The sequence below is a fragment of the Siphateles boraxobius genome, unplaced genomic scaffold, assembly GCF_051911475.1.
Source record: "Siphateles boraxobius isolate OS27281-9 unplaced genomic scaffold, OSU_SipBor_1 6, whole genome shotgun sequence".
Taxonomy (NCBI): domain Eukaryota; kingdom Metazoa; phylum Chordata; class Actinopteri; order Cypriniformes; family Leuciscidae; genus Siphateles; species Siphateles boraxobius.
This window is the reverse complement of record NW_027509186.1, coordinates 5768677-5788852: the sequence shown is the minus strand read 5'-3', so window position 1 is coordinate 5788852 and position 20176 is coordinate 5768677. Positions and strand designations below refer to the sequence as shown.

Genomic DNA, 20176 nt, shown 5'->3' with positions numbered 1-20176 from the left:
TGTATTATACACTTTATTGGATGTAAGAGCTGCCAATCTGGATTTTCTTTAATACATGTTACGAGTTAGCAGTAGGAACCTGCTCTGCAGATTTTTCGGTTTAGACATGTTTAGTTGTGGCTTAATCTGAAGGTTTGGTTAAGATGATGTAAGACTGTGTGTGCTTTTTCTAATATATGTGAGTTATTATATGCATAATAATAAGCAGCATTTGTTTTAGGTGCATTTATTGTTCGTTTGCATGTGAGTGTGTGTGCAATAATATTTGCAATGTGAAGTCAGCCTTTCAGCTCTACACGTGTCCAGAGTAATGATACAAAAGCTGATGAATATTTGTTACATCATTTACACGTTTACATGTTCTCTTCCAGTGACATTCATTATTACATATCATATACGTTTATTTACTGTAAGCTTTCAATTAATATAGTCAGAAGATCATATTGTCTTAGTAAGTAATAGTAATATGAGTTCCTTATGGTATTGTTGGGGTAATAAACAGTGACTCAAACAGTACTCTGTTACTCTATATTCATTTTGAAGATCAAACAATATTGATATTATAGATTATGACATCTTAATATAGCACACAAACTCTCTCTCACTTTCAAACACAGACACACCCACTCATATAGTTTACATAACTTTACTTGAACAGTCCCAGGACAGCTATCCACACTTAAAAGTCTTAAAAGATAAGGAATCATTCACATAATGTACTCAAAAAGGTTTAGAGGTTACGAAATCCCTCCAAGGTGGGACAGCCCATGTGTATGTGTGTGTGCATATTCATAATTATAACATATGCAGTTATAATTATTGTAGCCTCATTAATATTTCCCTTCTTTGAGAACCTCAAGGATGGCCACCTTTAAAAACAGTTTAAATGCTGTAGGTTTGATATGGCTCACTTTAGGAGAGATATGTCATCAGAGAAATCTCCAGCGCCCAGAGGATGAAGGCAGCGCGTAAAACGCCACTGACAGACCATGAGGCACAGAGGCAGCATAAATAGGGCACAGATGCCTGCCATAATGTAGGCGATGGTCATTAATGTGGACTCGTCGGTCTGAGGGACATTGTAGCCACAGTCCTCCAGGTCCACACCATGGAACGGTCCCTCCACTGAGGCCGTACGGAACTCATCGTGGACTAGAGAGATGGAGGGAAGAAAAATAACAAAGACAAGAACATGAACAAACACAGAATGTGTTTATTGTTTGTTTGTAAGTTTTTTTTTTCTTCCTATATTTACTTTGCATTGCATTAGATTTTTCATGTTGTTATTGTTCCCTTTCTAGGGAACAAGACGCTGCGTCAATGACGCTTTGGGAATGCCCCTGTGTGATTTCGTCTGAAGCTCTTGTGTCAACTAGTCCAATGGCGAGACAGAACATCACAGGCGGATGAAGTCACGACCAGGAAAGCATAAAAGAACATCGGGAATGACCAGCGTTAACTTCTGTGCCTCAGCAAGCACTCTGTGTGAAACTGTTTGTCTTATTTATTGTTGTCTGTCACTATATCAGTCAGCAGCATACAATATTATGGTGAGCAAGCAAACATTTAGATGTGTGCTCCTCCCTACCCTCGTTTCATTAGGGGTGGGTATACATACGATTTATGTGTAGTTTGTTTGGGAACGGAGCATGCTACTCGCAGCACCGGCCCCGTTGCGGCCGAGGCAGAACGGAAGCTGGTATCGTGGGGTTCGCAAATGGATATTTGATATAAAGGGGGGCTGGATGTGTTCATTCATGAATTTCTCAACGTGTACAAGAATGCACTATCAGGAGTTTTAGCTCCACTGTTGTTGACTTTTTCTCGAGGGAAGAAAAGACTATGCAATAAAGAATCGAGTGACTCGGATCTCACGTTTGTTGAGGCAACGCATAGATTACGAGTCCGTAAAATGTAGTGTGTTGCAAGCTATAAATTTATAATTCTTTTACTGTATATTGAAACTATTTTAATATAGTTCAGCCTTTTCATCAAATGGCCGGCCGAGAGAAAGGACGCTTGGCCAAAAAGCTAATTAGACAAGCTTTTCCTGTCATCAAAATTACAACCTTCATGTCAAGGGCCTTCCATTCTGTCCCGGTGTTCACAATGAGAATTTGAGATTGCAGATGTAACCCTTTTCAGCTTGGTTTTTCAGTTCTCAATTATAAAAAAAAATTAAATACAGGGGGCTGAAAGAGCATGAGTATGGGGGGATGCCGAAGGCGGGACAGACACTTGAGCTATCTGTTCTCTGTCACGGCGTAGTCCCTTAAGGCCCACATTACCCTCCAGGCTGGTTAGAACTACTGTGGCACTGATGGGTAAGGCGTGTATGTCAGCAGGCAGACCTGTTAAGAGACCTGGGATATCTTCCTCAACAGACTCAAGTCTCTGAGGCTCCTGGGTGTATGATGAGGTTGGTTCCCACGCGGCCCATTCCTACTCTGTGCCCTCAGGAGGCTGTTCTGCCAACCCCACCACCCTCAGTGCTTCGGGGCGCAGCGGTTTCCAGCAACTCATGCTCGATTTTCCTCGAAAGGGAACGTCTCAGGTTATGACTGTAACCATAGTTCCCAGAGAAGGGTATGAGACTTTGCGTCGCCTTGCCATACTTCCTTCATCCCTGTGATTGACTTGCTTCTGATAAAAGAAACTAACGCTGGTCATTCCAGATGTGCTTTTATTCTTTCGTGGTCGTGACATCACCTGACCGTGAGGTTCTGTCTCACCATTGGATTAGTTGACACAAGAGCTTCAGACGCAATCACGCAGAGGCGTTCCCAAAGCGCTATCGACGCAGAGTCTCATTCCTATCTCAAGGAACCCTGGTTACAGTCGTAACCTGAGACGTTGTCGTTGTTTTCATTACAGTAATAATAATTGTTAGTGTCCCAGTGATCTGTTGGAGCCTCTGAACAAACAACCTAAATTCCAGATGTAATATGATTGTATTTATTACTGGTGTTCCATTGATAGGTAAATCATTTTTAAAACAGTAGCCTCCTAAAGTACTTTAGCCAGGGGTGTCCAGTCAGAAGAGTTTAGGTCAAGTCCTAATTAAATCTTTTCCAGCCAGCATTTTTTTTTAAAGTTGTTTTTGATAATTTTCACATAAATGTCATGCCCCCTAGAATACTTTGTTGTATGAATATCTGAACGTGCAATATATCAAATAAAAGAACAGAGCATCTGCTTAAAAAAACGTGAACAAAAACTGAGAAAATCTTGTTATTTTCAAAGACTACAATGTACATAAGCAATGCTTTTATCGCTTGATTCTGCTTATTTTTGTCTGTGTTTTGATCAGGAGATTCAGTGCTCTTCCAGAAAATGCGTAATAGCGCCCCCTACCATATAACAGTTAAAACACAGAAAGCCGGAAAGTTCAGTCAATGGCGGGGAAAGAGATAAACACACTTGAACCAGCTGATTGAGGTGTTCAGGATCACTAGAAACTTCCAGACAGGCCATGCTGGATTACACCATGTTTAGAAATGTCTAAATGCCATTAGCTATGTTTCCATCCACTTATTTTTATGGATATCCCATTAAAACAGCTGGATGTTTTTAGAAAACATGAAGAAAACATGTGCATAAATAAACTATCATGGAAACACATTTATCTAATTCACACTTACATATAATCAAATATAGTATAAAATATGTGTATTTGGCGTGCTGTCTGAGGAGAGGACTCCGAGCTCCGGCCTGAACACAGAGCTAGGATAGGAATAATCCCAATAAGTTGGGGTGCAGGAGGGATGCTGGAAAAACATAGAACGTGGAACATAAAGCACGAACTTTGTTAATAAAGCATCATTAAATTCCTTGATGCACATCAAAAAATTATGTGACTTTGCGTAATGGGACGGCATAAGTGGACTAACCAGCAGAATGATCTTTTTGCACAGCATCTGAAATGCTGTTTTGGTTGTTCTGAAATGTGATTCGTATAGTTACCTTCCAGAACTGTTTTTCACAACTGCATTTCCAAACAGCAGCGTCTTCCTCCAAATTGTGTTTTTTTGTGTTTTGTCTGCACACTCTGAGACACAATTCATTTATTATATACAAAAATTATAATGTACATTGGCTTCTCCTACTTTTCTTAGTGATATTTTGCACCAGTTTATCAGGAAGTGACACATTTTTCTCTTCGACTCGGATGGAAATGCTGCTTAATTTGCAAATGTTTTATGTGATATTTCTATTTTGCGCATAAGTTAAATTCGCAACTTTGGATGGAAACATAGCTGCCGAAGCTGTAAGAAGTCACAAGTCTCATCTGAAAACAGATGCTGCTGGAGCTTTTCTTAAAACTAATTACATTTTGTGAGTCTTTTTTCACTTCCACTTTCACTTAAAGTGAGCTATCTTTTTATAAAATGCATAAAATACAGATGCAATATTTTATTTGATTGTGGAATATTTTGTTTGAATATTTTGTTTGATTGTCCTTATACTTTGAAAGGCCACTGTAAGTGGAGAAAATTCTCTCTCACCGTGACATGTGCTGACAGCAAACCCGATGCGTTTGTGTTCTCGGTCAAACACCACATAGAAGCCCTCCATGATGACGGCACCCATTACTGTACCAGTGCTCGACTGAGACACAGCGAATTTATAACAGTCCTCCTGTGCCGAAGCCACGTCCTCCACCGGCCTCAGGTACTGCTGCAGAGACCCGAGAGAGACAGACACACATCAGCTACACATCCATGCGTTCCCAAACCAATAAAGATGACAAAACAGATAAATGATTGAACAAGAGAGCAAGAAGATTATTTGAGGAAGCTGATAATCTCAGCATGGTCAGATAGCAGATATCCCCAGATAGCAACATTATTTCGGCCCAGATCCTGGGTAATACTGTTTGTGGAGTTGTTTAATCCTCCTCTGCTGAGATCTTCAGAGATTTAATGTATTTTATCTTCAGTTGTTTTCATCTAAGGCTGTGGCTGAAAGTCAGTTGTAGTCAGAGGTGTCAAGTCCAGGTTCAGAAAGTAAAAGTCCTCCTCAGTAGTTTGTTCCAATCACCTGGATTTGCTAATTTGCAGTTTTTCAGCCAGTAGGTAGAACTAATTAGTGAGACCAGCTGGCTGAGTTCATGGGTGGAATAAACTTATGGCAGGACTTTTTCTTTCTGACCCCTGGACCTCTGTTTGTTAACAGGCTTTTAAAGGCTGAGATGACTCAATATTTAACATACACAGATTCTGTGGCTCAGATAAGGTCCAGTTGTGGTTTATTTCTTTGCTCTTGGCTGACATGTGGCATTGCTATGGCCTGCTTGTGGCCCAGATCTGGCAAACAGGAGTGAGCCACCCAAGTGCCATCATTCCACACTGCATGTGGGCCAGATCATCATTCCACATGTGCCGGATGTGAGAACTTACAGTGTGACATGGCTAATAATGATAATAAGTCATTACATTTATATAGCGCTTTTCTCTGCACTCAAAGCGCTTTACATTGAAGAGGGAATCTCCTCAACCACCACCACCAATCTGCAGCATCACCTGGATGATGCGACGGCAGCCATATTGCGCCAGAATGCCCACCACACACCAGCTTATTGGTGGAGAGGAGACAGTTATGAAGTTAATCCGTAGAGATGGGGATGATTAGAAGGCCATGATGGACAGAAGCCACTGGGCAATTTGGCCAGGATGCCGGGGTTAAACTCCAACTCTTTCGAAAGATATCCTGGGATTTTTTAGAGACCACAGAGAGTCAGGACCTTAGTTTAACGTCTCATCTGAAAGACGGTGCTTTTTGACAGAACAGTGTCCCCGTCGCTACACTGGGACATTAGGACCCACACAGACCACAGGGTGAGCGCCCCCTGCTGGCCTCTTCTAACACCTCTTCCAGCAGATACCTGGTTTTCTCAGGAGGTCTCCCATCCAGGTACTGACCAGACTCAGCCCTGCTTAGCTTCAGTGGGCGATCAGTCTTGGGCTACAGGGTGATATGGCTGCTGGCAATATTATAGCGTTCATCATGTTCGTACAGTCTGACAAGCAACAATCATAAAGGACTTTTATAAATTGCACAGTGCACCAGGCTTTAGATCACGTGTGCCTTGACAACCAATCAAATTACAGTCTTGATGATATTGAATTTCTTTCAGTCGTGCAACAGTCAATCAACGTTTGTGGATACCATAGACATTAATGAGAAGTACCTAAACTAAAGTGCCCTATTCAAGGGTATAGGGAGCGATTTGGGACACAGCCTTTGATTAGCAGGTGCAGGTATGTTTAATAGGGTTAAAGCTGAACTCTGCAGGACAGTTGCCCTCCAGGAGTTTGACACCCCTGTTTTAGCATGTATAATTATTTTTCAAGTATTGCATGCTTTCAGAACACATGCACAGTACATTCTGCAGTAGCTACTGTGACACTTTGGTTGGCACAAAGGGAAAGTTCGCTCAAAAATGAAAAATTCACTCGAAATTCAGTCATACAGGTTTAAAAACCACATGAGGGTGAGTGAATAATGAGAGAATTATCCTTTTTAGGTGACCTATCCCTTCAACTGTTGCCTCATGAATACAGAATATGGATTGACTGATAATCATTTTGATCATTTCTGACCCATATTTAGATTGTATCCGTTATCTTTATATATGGGTTATGTGGCCAGTTATCACCCAGCAGCCTTTTATATCAGTATGTCATCCTGAAAGTTGTCATAGCCACAGAATGAAGAAAGCAGATTGATGGTACCTGTGGCAGGATGGAGATTCGGAAGGACTGGTTTCTATTTTCACTCATTAGGTAGAGAGAAATGACAGGGAAGATATGCCAGGGTGTGGTGCCCGCCTGCCAACATACCAGCTGTTCCCCCAGCCAAAAACCTGAAGGAAACTGTTCAGTCTGTGGAGACAAAGATCCAATTGTGAGAGAAATCTGAAAACGTTTAGCATATTGAAGAATGAGTCCAGCTGAGACAGAGTGTGATATAAACTGACCGATGAAGCCGCTTCAATGGCCTTCACAGCAGCCTGGAACACTTTACGAGGGAGACGCAGGTTTGTAGTGCCGCTGTCCACAATACTTTTATCATAGTTATACTGAGAGAGAGAGAGAGAGAGAGAGAGAGAGAGAGAGAGAGAGAGAGAGAGAGAGCGAGAGAGAGAGAGAGAGAGAGAGAGAGAGAGAGAGACAATAAGAATGTCTGGTTTTAGCAATGGCTAGTTTGGGTTACACTTTATTTTAAGGTGTCATTGTTACAGTGTAATTATATATTTAAGTACTGAGTAATATTAATTAATAACATGTACTTAATATAGGGTTAGGGAGGGATTAGGATTTGGTTGAGGGTTAGTTGCATGTAATTATCCATAATTTACTGTTATTATTATGGTAAGTACATGTAACAAGGACACTGTAAAATAAAGTGTTACCCTACACTGTTAGACCTTGCCAGGCTTTTTTACAGTAAAATACTGGCAAAACTGTTGCCAGTAATTTACTGTTAATTGTACAGTTATTTACTGTAATCTACAGTATGTTACTGTAAAAATACCATGCACAAAATTAAAACTCGAGTTAACTAATTTCACTTGCAGAAACCGACTGGCTTAAATTGACCAACTGTCATTTAAATGTATTACCTAAAATGTATAATGCACTAATAATGTGAGCAAAATATTACTGTGAACTTATTTCATTTGAGACCAAAATTTTTTTTAAATAAAGAGACTTTCACTGGACAAGCAACTACATAGTCAACACCTGTTAAATAAAGCAACATGAAGCGTATCATCAATGTTTCTAGATCTTCTCCTGGACTGAAGCACAGGCTCTACACTTCAGCACAATGATGACCCAAAAAACTAAATCTTACAGTAAACTACTGGCAACAGTGTTTATTACTGTTAAAATACATTGTGGGTATGTGTTTTTATCTTACACTGTTGACCCTTTCAACCCCACAGGAAAATCCACACTACAAAGAGTAAAAAGTAACATTGACACAGTGTTGCAGTGAGATAATAAAGTGTATATGTAAGTGTTTGTTGAACATTAGTGATGAACACCTGCTGTTAACAAGCAGAATCGCTGAAGGAAAGAGGAACACACAAACAGAAAATAGCGAAACACAAGAACTACAACTGACTTCTAGCCATTACACATTATTACACTTATTATTACCCAGTATGACTTTATTTCTGTCATACATCTACATAAGTTGTTATTGAGATGTTTTATTGAAAATGTTTGGTTTGAAGTTACCATTATAGAGATCAGTGTTTGCTTTAGTTGAGATGCTGACCCTTAGATTTTTAACATTCATTTTTCTCTTGCTGCTTGAACTGTGTTTTTGTGAAGGCAGTTTGTTATATTGATTATGATGACAAAATCATCATATAGCCTGTTCATTCATTAATCTCATTTAGAGTTTAATCCTGTATCAAAAGTGTTACATTACCACCACTGTGAAACTACAGCAATCAGTTACAATGATGACTTTTTTAAACATCATGCACAGCCAAATAAACAGAGCTACTGTCTTGTAGAAACACAGGGATATCAAAAATTAGCACATGAATCTCAACAATAGTGGCAATAATTATTTATTATTATTATTCATGCAGCAGTTTATGCTGGGAGTTTTATACTATCCTGGAACCCAGCTTGTATTGCGACATGAAACTTTTGATTGTCATTGTTGAGATTCATATGCTAATTGTTGATGTCTGTGTGTGATCAAGTCAAGTAGGAGTTCAAAATGTTTTAATGCACTTCATGCACTTTTTGTTGATTCAAAGATATATGATCAAATTTAAGTAATCACCAATTCAAAGCTTATACACAGGATGAGATCAGTGAATCAGACAGTCCCAGGATGATAATGGCATCATCACAACAGACAAAACCAACTGATCATCTTCCTCTTGACATTTTTTGCCATAACAAATGTGTTTTACAAACCCACAGTTACAGCAACCAGAGTAAAAACTAATGGTTAAAAGTCAAGTGTCAAGAGACCAACTAAAGCAAATAATGATCTCCATCATGGTGACTACAAACTGTATTATATTCAATAAAACACCAACAACTAAATATCTGTTAATTCTCAACAAGAACTTTTGTACATGTATGAAATAAATAATGGAAAACTGGTTTCACACTCAGAGTTAGCTGCAAGTCAGTTGTAGTTCTTCTGTTTCTTTTTTTCTGTTTGTGTTTCTCTGTCCTTCAGTGATTCTGCTTATCAGGTGTTCCTCAGTGTCTGAATTCACTCACTTCTTTTCATTCACTCTGTCAAGTGGACTATATTAGAGAACTAATGTAGGGAATAGTGAATGAGGGTATAGGGTGTGATTTTGAACATAGCCTCTGAGTGTCGACTTTGAGCGGTGCTAATTCACAGTATATTCCTGTAGGCTGTTTTCTCGACAAATATAACCCAGAATGCATTGTTTCTACAGTATATTACTGTTTTAATGGAAAATGGTATGATACTGTCAGAATTTGGCCTATTTTTTACAGCAAGGGTTAACAGTGTAGTTTGCCTTTGTTTAATAAATAAAAAAGCAACAATCTGTTCAATTGCATTCTTTATGTCATGATTCTGCCATCATGTTCTTGATTTTCCTAGTCTTGTGGCAGGATCATGGCAGAACCATGTTTTGTGTACAAGCGCATGGCCTGTTGTTTGGGCCATGTGCTTGTGTTGTCTCGTTAGATACCCCACCCCCTTGTTATCCTCCTCTTGTCATTATTACCTACCGGTAGTCTGTGTCACCTGTTCCCCTCATTAGTTTCTCCCTATTTAATCCCCTTGTGTTTGCTGTCCAGTGTCGGTACATTGTCAACTAATGCAGGTAACTCTTTGTGAGTACTTTGTCTGAATCTCGTGATAAGTATTGTGAGTTTATGTAGCTGTTTGTTTCTTTTGTTCTAGTCTTCAAGTCAGTGTCTAGTCCTAGTTTATTTTCTTGTCTTAGTCTTGGTGTACTGCCCTTCAGTTCTGTTTTGCCCCCTCGTGGGTTATTAGTTTACTGTTTTGTGCCTCAATAAATCCCTGTTGCTGCATATCGTCTGCGTTTGGGTTCTCTCCTTCAACCTCATGACACTTTAACCATGACCAACTGGAAGATGTTTCTTCAAATATAGTTTTGGGAAAAAGATCCCTTAAAATGCACTACTAACAATGTCCAACAGTAGGCACTCCTTAGTCTTGCTTATGCTCCTTTCATAGGTTATTATTTGGATGCATATACAATCAAATAAAATAATTTTTTATTAATGTTTCTTTTGTGCATAGACAGCACACAATCTCATTTCAACACATTTGACAAATGTCTACACTATTTTTAATTTTGTCATTTCATCTGAATATCAACATTTGTGAGATTTATTCACTCTGGAAAACAGTGATCCCAACATTACATTATGTTGAATATCAATGTTTTTTGTGTCTATTTGTCAACGAGGTATTTGTGTATACATTATTGTTTTGGTTTTTGTGGAGTATAAATTATATTTTTATTAACAATGAAAACGGGCCACCAGAATTGGCAAAGAAGGCCCATAGTGACATGTTACTCTTATTATTTTTAAATTGAATTCTTATTGTAATCTATTGGGTTATTTTTCAATATATCCATGAATTAGACACATTTGATGTATCTTCGCTATATATTAAAACCTATAGGCTAATGGAGTAAAATGTTTTCATTTAAATTCATAGTGTTGATATGACATATCTTCATATCTTAAAATATAGGCAATTAAATAAATATTCCTATGCCTCTATTAATGGCATGTGAAAAAAATATATGAAAGGTTTTAATGTTTAAATGTGACCTTCATATAAGAATAACATTTTTTTTTTTTTTATCAGAAACAACCCCAGGGACATAAAAGTTCACATGCTTGAAGATACTTGAAATGTATTTGTGTGTGTGCTTAGTTTTCTCAGTAGAAATAAATGCTTTGTGGCAAAAAACAAAACAAAACAAAAGACTTGTTCTCACTTCTTTGCAGTCCATATTGAGATCCTGTCCGTTAACCTCAATGCGCACGATGATGACCTCATAATACCACTCTCGTCTGATTGGTGTGTACCACAGCTCCCCAACATACAAGTCCGGATCTACTCCCCCAATGATCTGGAAAGAATAAAGACAATCTGAGAATGAACAAATCCTTTTTATAGTATTTTAGTGTTATTTTTTAGTATTTGTTTTGTTGCACATTACATAACTTTTTAACAACATGGTAAGTCTGTGATTCAAAGATGTTACTAATTTCATATGACTGCACTTTTGTTCCTCAAAACACAAATCATCTGGACTATTTTTATGACGAATTATTGTCCTTTTATCGGAGCTTGACAGTCTCAAATCTCATTTAGTTTTCCATGGAAGAAAGACATCATTTAAAATAAATGATAGAATTTCAACTTGGGGTCAATTAACCCTTCGCTAAGCCCCGCCCTCCCATTAGTTACTGTTGCTACGCCTGACAAGCTTTCGCACCTGACACGTCGATTACAGTGTGTATGCACCGGTGTCAGACATTCCCAATGAGATAATTAGTATTTTTTGGCGAACATGTGAAATATCTGAGAGAGCAAGACAAAAGGGACTGCAGTGTGCATTTGAGGGATATATCCACGACTTAATATGCAACCGATTAGAGGATAATTTCATAAAAATTTAAGCTAAAGCCTATAGTCCAAGCGCAAGCAGCGCCTCATACGCTGACCATTCAAATGGGAAATACATAAAATGAGGAACAGCTATGTTCGTGCACAGCAGGGTAAGTGAAATGTGAAAATAATCGAATAATTATAAATCAAACAGCCTATCCATAAATCTTGTGGAATAACACTAACACCGGGAGAGCCGTGATCGGATTGGGTTAAAGTTACTAAGTCAGGGTTAGTAGGCCATCATTTAAAAAAATGCTGAAATATATTTTAAAGTATGTCAGTGAGCCTCCGTCTTGTCTTTAATCGTCTTATTTTATGTTAAAATATATGCATTATGAACAAAGAACCATCATTATTTCCAAGCAATAGGTGTTTTTGTTAATCCTTTGGACATTTATATGTGAATGGGCTCTCACACTGCTGATCCACGCACATCATTTCTCCCCTTGGCTTTTAGATTTTGGGAAGGAAACAAATTCCACTCCCCCGTCCAAACTTTTAGGATACCGGGTATCAGATTTGCACAATCCATACGCACAACGGTTCGGCATGTTTCCCTCGCTCGAAAGCTTGCCAGACCTCCCGCGCCTAGTTACGGTTGCTAAGTCACGATTGGCCAGTGGCGGTTTTTGGGCTTGGTTTAGCGAAGGGTCGATTAACCATTTCTTGCATTGAAATGGTCTTCTTCTTTGTCATGTTTTCCCGTCTGTCTTCCCAGCAGCTCTCACCATACTGCCCCCTACAGTGGAGCTGCCGGCGCTGTAGTTCTGGGTGAATCCTGCTCCACAGAGCTGCAGAGAAAACACGTCTGGGACGCTGGTCTGTCTCAACAGAGAGTCGAAGAACGGCTCTAGAGTCTCATCCGGCTGAAAGACGGAAAACCTGATTAGAAGAGACTCTTCATGAAGCATTGTGACGTTACGACAACACAAGCACCCATGTTACAGAAACCCTGCAGGAACCGACCCTTGCGATCTCAGCGTAGGCCAGCCCCAGTATTCCCTCCCAGTTGGATCCGTTGATGAAGAAGCGATCCGACTGGGTGATGGCAGCGATGTTGGCCCTCAGAGACACATTTGGGCCGTGGGGAATTGACACCAGATCAGTGCCCAGCTCGCCCTCCCACCGGCCCTGTGTGTACGGCACATACACACCGCGGCCCAGATCTCTGTACGATGACGAACTATCAACACAAACAGGAAAATGTAGCAAAGTTTATTAGCCTTCATAACATATGTCATGACTATATTACTATACTCACAGAGAACGATGGTAATATCTGTGGAGGAACGGGTGAGCGGCGGCGCCGACTGCAAAGTTACTGCTGCCCGTATCAACCAAGATGTTCAACTGAAACACAACGGGATTTAATCTGTGATTAAATCAAATTAATAACTGAAGAAAAATGTAAGTGGTGCTAATCAGTGTTGGGAGAGTTACTTTTTAAAGTAATGCATTCGAATATTGCGTTACTCCATAAACAAGTAACAAATTTCATTACTTAGTAACTTTTTATAGAACTTTTTCATACTTTTCCATTACTTTTTCTCACCTGAGCTGGGCTTGCTTGTTTTTTAATAATAATAAAAAATGGTAACAGTTTATTTTACAGAGTCATTGTTGCATATGTTACATGCAGTTACTATAGTTATAACTATAAATTATGCATAATTACATGCAACTAACCACAAACCAAATCCTAACCCAGTACATGTACTTACTTAAAATACTTAAAATATAAATTTTAGTACTGTGTAACAAAGACACCTTAAAATAAAGTGTAACCGAAAACATGTAAAGGCCATTTACACTAAAAGCTGAATGTAAATGCACGCCTGTACAGTAGAGGGCGCAGCTCATAACATAACATTTTTATCAGTTCTTGCTTTCCCTGGGAATCAAACCCATGACGTTGGCGTTGCAAGCGCCAATGCTCTACTGTTTGAGCTACAGGAAAGTGCTACAAAACAGTAGAGGGCGCCACTTGTGGGGTGAGTTTCCCAAAAGCATGGTTAGCCAACTATGGTCACAAGTGCAATTGAACTCTTTTGATAACGAACATGCGAACATAGTTGGCTTTGGGAAACACTACTGGATCGCAGAAGAATAGGACACACGAGAAGAAATTTCAACACTCTTACAACACAAATGTCATCTTTGCTTATTTGTATGGTTGAATTGGATCATCTAAGGTCAGCAGAAAAAACACTTTCACAAATTTTATAAAACGTATATTTGTTAACACACTTCATATTAAAGAGTTTGCATGTGACCATTTTTATTCATTTGACTGAGATGGGTAAATGGCTGCTCACATCATTTCTCTCAACTTGAGGACAGAAGAGGCGTCAGTTAATTAATGGGAAAACAAAGTAACTTGCATTACTTATTTGAAAAAAATAACTCAGATATTTCTGTGTAAATTAAACGTTATGCATTACTTTACTATTTACTTGAAAAAGTAATCGGATTACGTAACTTACAATACTTGTAATGGGTTTCCCCAACACTGATGCTCATCAATGCAAACCCGCCATGATGCCAGCTGTTGGCAAGGTGTTGCTATGCGGCGTTTTTAGGATATTTTGCTGATACGGTTTTCTGGGTATTAAGTATGGTGTTCTAGACCAGCTGCGGGTACATGTTTTATCAGCTCACCCCCAAGACTTTATAGTCGCTTTTCCACTGTCGGGCCAGGGCTAACAATGTGCTGGACAGGTCCAATAGCCTATGACCTTAAGCACCAAGCCCAATATCAAGCTGTGTTTCCAGTGTCGGGCCAGTAGTCACACAGAGCTGCCCTTAAACTTGCCCGTATCACGACTACATAGAACGATCGCAACATGAGCATCACAGAAGTGAACGTTTGGTCTTTGCTAAAGACTTAAGATTCCAGCATCGATTTTGACCAATGTTTTAAAATAATAATACAATTTTTTACAGTGAAAGTTATGTATTAATTTGTGTCAGGAGTGCACATCAATCATGCTGAATCAAACTGGTATTTACCATTTCACATAAAAAGAGAACAAATATCTATTTGATTGCACCTGCTTCCATTTATTTGCGATTACAGAAATGAACAAAACAACACCCTTAAGGCTTTTATGTCGAAAAGCTTAAACATTTAGAAACATATTGATAAAATGTCATATGTTTGTCACATTTTTGAGGATTTATATACATTTTCAACGAAATGATGTGATGATTGCGGTTTGGTTTGAGCAATCTCTCCCGCCTCACTATACTATCCTTTCAGCCAGAGCAACAGAGGGAGCTCACGAGCAGAAAACAGGAGTAATGAATTATAAGAGTTAACCGGATTGCATGTTTTTTATGACATATATGCGGATGCTTTAGTCCGGTATGTATCAACAAAGGCACAGGGAGGGAAGAGACAGATAAAACATAAACCATATAAATACACAATCATAATCTTACATGATTTGTCTACATTCTTCTCTGATATTTTCCATAAACATATGTTTTTATTATCGCGATGGTTAGCAAGTAGCATTTAGCATTGCATATAAATATATTTCTGCCTCATGTGGTGATCTGAATCCCCATCGGATTGTGAGGAAGTTAGTGGCACTAAGCACTTTTCCACGTCAAAGACCGTTCTTATGAATATGAACGTTGGCGTGGATATTAGCGTACGCACACACTGTACAAATCTGTGCATACACCTTTTATACATGAGGCCGCTAATCTCTAGATGTGGCTCGGGTCTATGACTGTGACTATTGCTCTGTTGTCAACTGTTTCTGACCTTGTGTGTGTTTGTGAAGGGGTATTTAAGAATGAGATATATTATCGATCTGCCTCGTTCACCAGCGACTGACTGGCAGCCTGCCTCTCAGCGTTAGACTCACTGACTGAGCGAAATGTGATGCACACTGAGGGAGAGCGAGACGGAGAGACAGACAGGATGGGAAACGTGAGGCCAGACATCTTCAGAGATCTCTAGCATGTTTTAGCAGATAGACTGCTATATTGGCTGTTAAAAGAATGGTTGTTTTTCAATTGCTGAGAGCATTTATATTGATAAATCATATTGACAGACCAGTTCTATACATAATACTGCTTTGTTGTAAAAATATCATACTCATACATGCACAAACTTTACTGAATCACTCCATACACATCTCTCCATCTCTATTAGAGAACCGTTTTCAATTCATCAGTGTTTTTGAATTCAACGGTGGTTGATACGCACTTGACCTTCTTACCACATCTGCCTATTCCTCTCAGCAGCTCTTCAGCGTTTCTCTTGTGTAGTAAGAATTTCGAATGCTGACTCGCCATGTCATTGATTTGTCCTGTGGGCTTCCTGTTATTCTGCTCACTGAATCTGGCTTGTGTGCATCCTTCCTCTAGAAGGCCTGCCTTCACCTCGTCTCTGTGCTTCCTCTATACATTATGTGACCTTGTTGACCATATTTTGGCAATGGACTGTTCTTTAAATGGTGTGCAAAAACACTAATTCGTTTCCGTCCACATCATTTCGCTTGTGTATGACCCACTAGACGGGGACACAAAACAGCTATAGTGATGATAGCGCAGCATACAAGTTCTCTCTCTGTCAGAGGAAAATGGGGATTTATCACTCTGTGAGAACTTAGGTCAAGCATTCCTGCAGCTTAAACAGTAGAGCATGACACTAGCAATGTCATGAGCTCGGCCCAGCAAATGCATACATTAAGCAAATGTTTAATGCTTAATTCACTTTGGATTTCCTTTTCAATACAAACATTTTAATAGAACAAAGTATTGTTGGTACAGGTTTCTTATAACAAAAAGATGGAATGTAGATCTGTATAGTGTATATGTTCTGGGCAATAGTGCACTATTATTCTAAGTTTACACAACATTTAAATAAAAACAGATTTTTTTTTTCATGCGTTTTTGCCATTCATTTACACGGCAACAGCGTTCTAGCAGCCTGAAAACGCAAACTAAAACGTGTTTCAGGGTACGTTTACACAAAAACATTGAACTAAAAAAAGAAAAAAAGTTTTCCATAAGCATTTTTTGCGTACAAATGACAACTTTGTCAAAAGTTCACACGAATTCGTGAAAACGTGTAAAAGGCTGTATTCTGCTGCCAGGCCAGTAGATGGTGATGTCACTTTGTACAGAAACACTGCGCGCCTATAGACTGAGCATGGCGTCACTTTTTACAAATTCACATTTTTGTGGTTTACAAAATTACGGTATCGGTAACAGGGCGATAACGGCATAGGCTAGTTTTCAAAAACTTGCACTTTGAATCCTGTTTTCAAAAGATTGCATTTTCAGACCCCTAAAACACACGGCCAAAACCCATACATTTTATGGTGTCAGTTTAAAATAGTGTTGTGTAAACGGCCCCTCAAAGTGCACATTTGTGAAAACGATTCCGTTATCGCCTCCATTAGAGCTGCTCGATTAATCGTTAAAAGGTCGCAATCTCGATCCAAACACCCACGCAATCTTACAACTATACTGTGTCTATTAAACCTTTGACAAAATCACACCGGAACATTCAGATCGGTGTTTGCACTGCCACTGATCCAGAAAGAACCGCTGGGATGTAGGCTATAGCTATAAAACAGCTTCACAAACGGTCTTTTCAAGCACACAGTATCATTATTTGTGTTACAAAGATGCATTTTTTTACAGAAGAACTGAGATAAAAGTTCAAATTCAGATATAAACACTGATGTCTACAGAAGTGATCAAAATAGAGTAAATTACCTTTTAAAAGTAACATGGTGCTTCAAATAACAATTGTATTTATTACATTGTTATGCCACCAGGTAGCGACAAGTGAAATCGTATACAGTAGGTGAAAAACAGTATGTGACGAAATTAGTGTGTCAAATACACAGTACTCATAAAGGAGTAGTAACCGGATGAGCTTACTCAAAAAGTACCTAAATTGTAAAAAATAATCCTGTAAAAAAAACAACCAAAAAACAGTAAACTACTGGCAGCTGTTTATCATACTGTAAAAATACTGTGTGTTACCGTTTTTAAATTAACAGCTAAATATCGCTTTGTCAGCTACAGTATAAAACTGTAATTTAATGGTATATAGCTGTAGCTGACAAAACTGTATTTAGCTGTTAATTTCAAAAACAGTAACACACAGGATTATTTTTTACAGTGGTGAGCTACTTCTTCCGGTGAAATTGTGAAGTGTGCATACGATGGACACTTTACTATACTTTAGGCCATGGGAGTACATTCAGATGACATTCATACTACATAGAACATACTTTTTTTGCGGCTGTTAAGTAATTATTCAAAATAATTTTGGGTGGTAATAATCTGCTGCCATTTCGGATGCATCCCCCGATTCCCAGGTGTATTACGTGTTCAGTCTATAGGTGTGCAGTGTTTCTTTACAAAGTGACATCGCCAACTACTAGCCTGGCAGCAGAATACATGGTTTTTAGTTATCAGATCTGTGTAAACGGGGATCAGGGCTGGAGCTGTGAAAACTGAGCAGCGTCATACAGTCATCCCTGTCTCAGCCTGTGCTCTTCACTACAGCTGTGACAGGTGGACACAACCCATACACTTCACAAAACAGATGGCTGTTTTTTTAATCCCACAGTCTGCGTTTAGTCTTTTAATCAATGGTCTTATATTTCCATAAAGCACAAAGATCTAAAGGAAACAGGCCATGCTTGGAATGGAATAAAAGCATACTTGTGGACTACTATTATAACACACCAAACACCAATAACTAGAAGGTGACAATTACGCAACCTATAGACTGCACATAGCATATGAAACTACCAGTTTAACAGTATTACTATTTAACTGTTGGAATAACAGAAAGTGTATATCTCTTTAAATCACATTTTTATTTCACCAGTTCAGTAAATAATAAAGCAAAGTGTAAATAATCCTTCATTCTTAAATCTTTTCTTTCTTTTTTTGTATTTAAAGTAATAGCCTATGAAAATATGTAATCATTTTCGAAAACGGGATGGAAGATAGATACTGCTAAAATTGTAATTGTAGTATTGTTTATTTAGATACGTTTCTGTATTTCACTATACATGATTGTGAGAACCATGCTGAAAGACAACTTCCACAGTTCAGCACATTTTAAGCCTTGATAAATAAAATAAAATACAATGTGAATAGATTATGTTGTCTTGGACAAAATCTTTCCTGTCCAAGAAAATTATGAAAATCTAACATCAAATTTGAATGGCCTTTTTTTCTGGGGAGAGCAAATGTCAACACATAGCAAACAGTATGGGTAGTGTGGATGCTGTTTTGTTATATGATGAGAGCCCGTTTATTTGGATTCAGTCTCACCTTCTGAGGTGCGGTGCCCACGGCCATTTCGATGTAATAACCTTGTCCTGACTTTCCACGAAGGTTGTCAATCATGTTTACAAAATTCATCCCACGGACTCCTCTGCGTGTCCGGGCGGCTCTCGAGGGGCCCCGGGGGGCCGCGGGCTGTGAGAGGGGCCCCTGCTGCAGGGGGACACGGAGCAACACAGAGCCCGAGATGCCAGCGGAGGAGGTGACCGGTAGAAAGGCCATCAATGCCCATGAATAGAGAAGCAGACACGGCACTCTCATCTTTACACACTAGAAAATCCCTCGTTTACTTTAGAACGCGTCAAGTGGCGGATCCCTAAGTCCTATTATGGCGTCATAATGCACAGAATCCCGACAGCAGAATGCGCAAATTCCAAATCCCAGCGAGCACTAAAGGACATTCGCGCTCATGTTTATTATCCTTCGTTTTCTCCATCCCCCGCATCTACAAACAACGGCAAATATACCCGTTATCCACATTCTTCTTTCTTATAAATAAGATATCTTTTATATGGAGATTCCGAACTTGATGTCTATTGCAAAACCTTCCCGCAAGAAACGAACTGTTAAAATGAGACGTTCTATTTAAATAAATGCAGTAGTAAAGCAGGTGGGCATCGATCGTTTAAAGTTCGGTGGTTGAATGTCTGCCATTGAAATGTGCTCGACGTCGTGTCCATAGAGCTGTCTTTTGCCCTTTGATAATTTGACGGCGCAATAATCCGCATCTCTGTCCTCAAACAGCTCCTGCCTCCTCCATCTTCCCTGCATCCGCACGCACTGGAGCGATGTCCGAATCCTGACTTAATCATTAGGATGAATCAATTCTATTGAATGATTCAGTCCGACTGAAAGCGGTTTGAAGTGAAATAAAATAAAAGTGTTAGTTGGGCCCACAAACAACGCACATTACACGCAACATTTATCTTAAGAAAAACTTGAAAAAAATATTGCTAAATATCCCGAGGTTTGATACGGTGAATCGTTTTATTGAACCGGTTTATTGGAGCAAACTGCCCGAACGAACCGATTCGCACAAATGACTCAGCCATCCTTTACACTAGCGCACTGAGCTGACTCCACACACTAATGTCAAGCGCTGGAAATGATGCATCATGGGACTTGAAGTTTATTCATCAGACCATTATCCTCATGTGCTGTATAACAT

General features: G+C 39.2%; 1 protein-coding gene across 1 annotated transcript; it reads right to left on the bottom strand.

Annotated features, from left to right (window-relative positions):
* On the bottom strand, positions 1-20070 carry bace1 (beta-secretase 1). Its single transcript, XM_077207504.1, has 9 exons — positions 18997-20070; positions 12938-13026; positions 12643-12859; positions 12405-12542; positions 10997-11131; positions 6980-7081; positions 6735-6884; positions 4506-4677; positions 1-1152 (listed from the first exon to the last, which is right to left on the bottom strand). Exons 1-9 carry the CDS (start codon positions 19267-19269, stop codon positions 908-910), a joined length of 1521 nt encoding a protein of 506 aa, XP_077063619.1. The 5' UTR covers positions 19270-20070; the 3' UTR covers positions 1-907.
* Between the last annotated feature and the right edge of the window lie 106 nt (positions 20071-20176).

Excerpts from the sequence above, each read along its gene's own strand:
- bace1 (XM_077207504.1), bottom strand. The coding sequence starts at position 19,269 with ATGAGAGTGCCGTGTCTGCTTCTCTATTCATGGGCATTGATGGCCTTT. Across the intron at positions 12,543-12,642 it reads CCTACGCTGAGATCGCAAGG|CCGGATGAGACTCTAGAGCC; the intron begins GTCGGTTCCTGC and ends TCCGTCTTTCAG. Across the intron at positions 4,678-6,734 it reads GAATCTCCATCCTGCCACAG|CAGTACCTGAGGCCGGTGGA; the intron begins GTACCATCAATC and ends GGGTCTCTGCAG.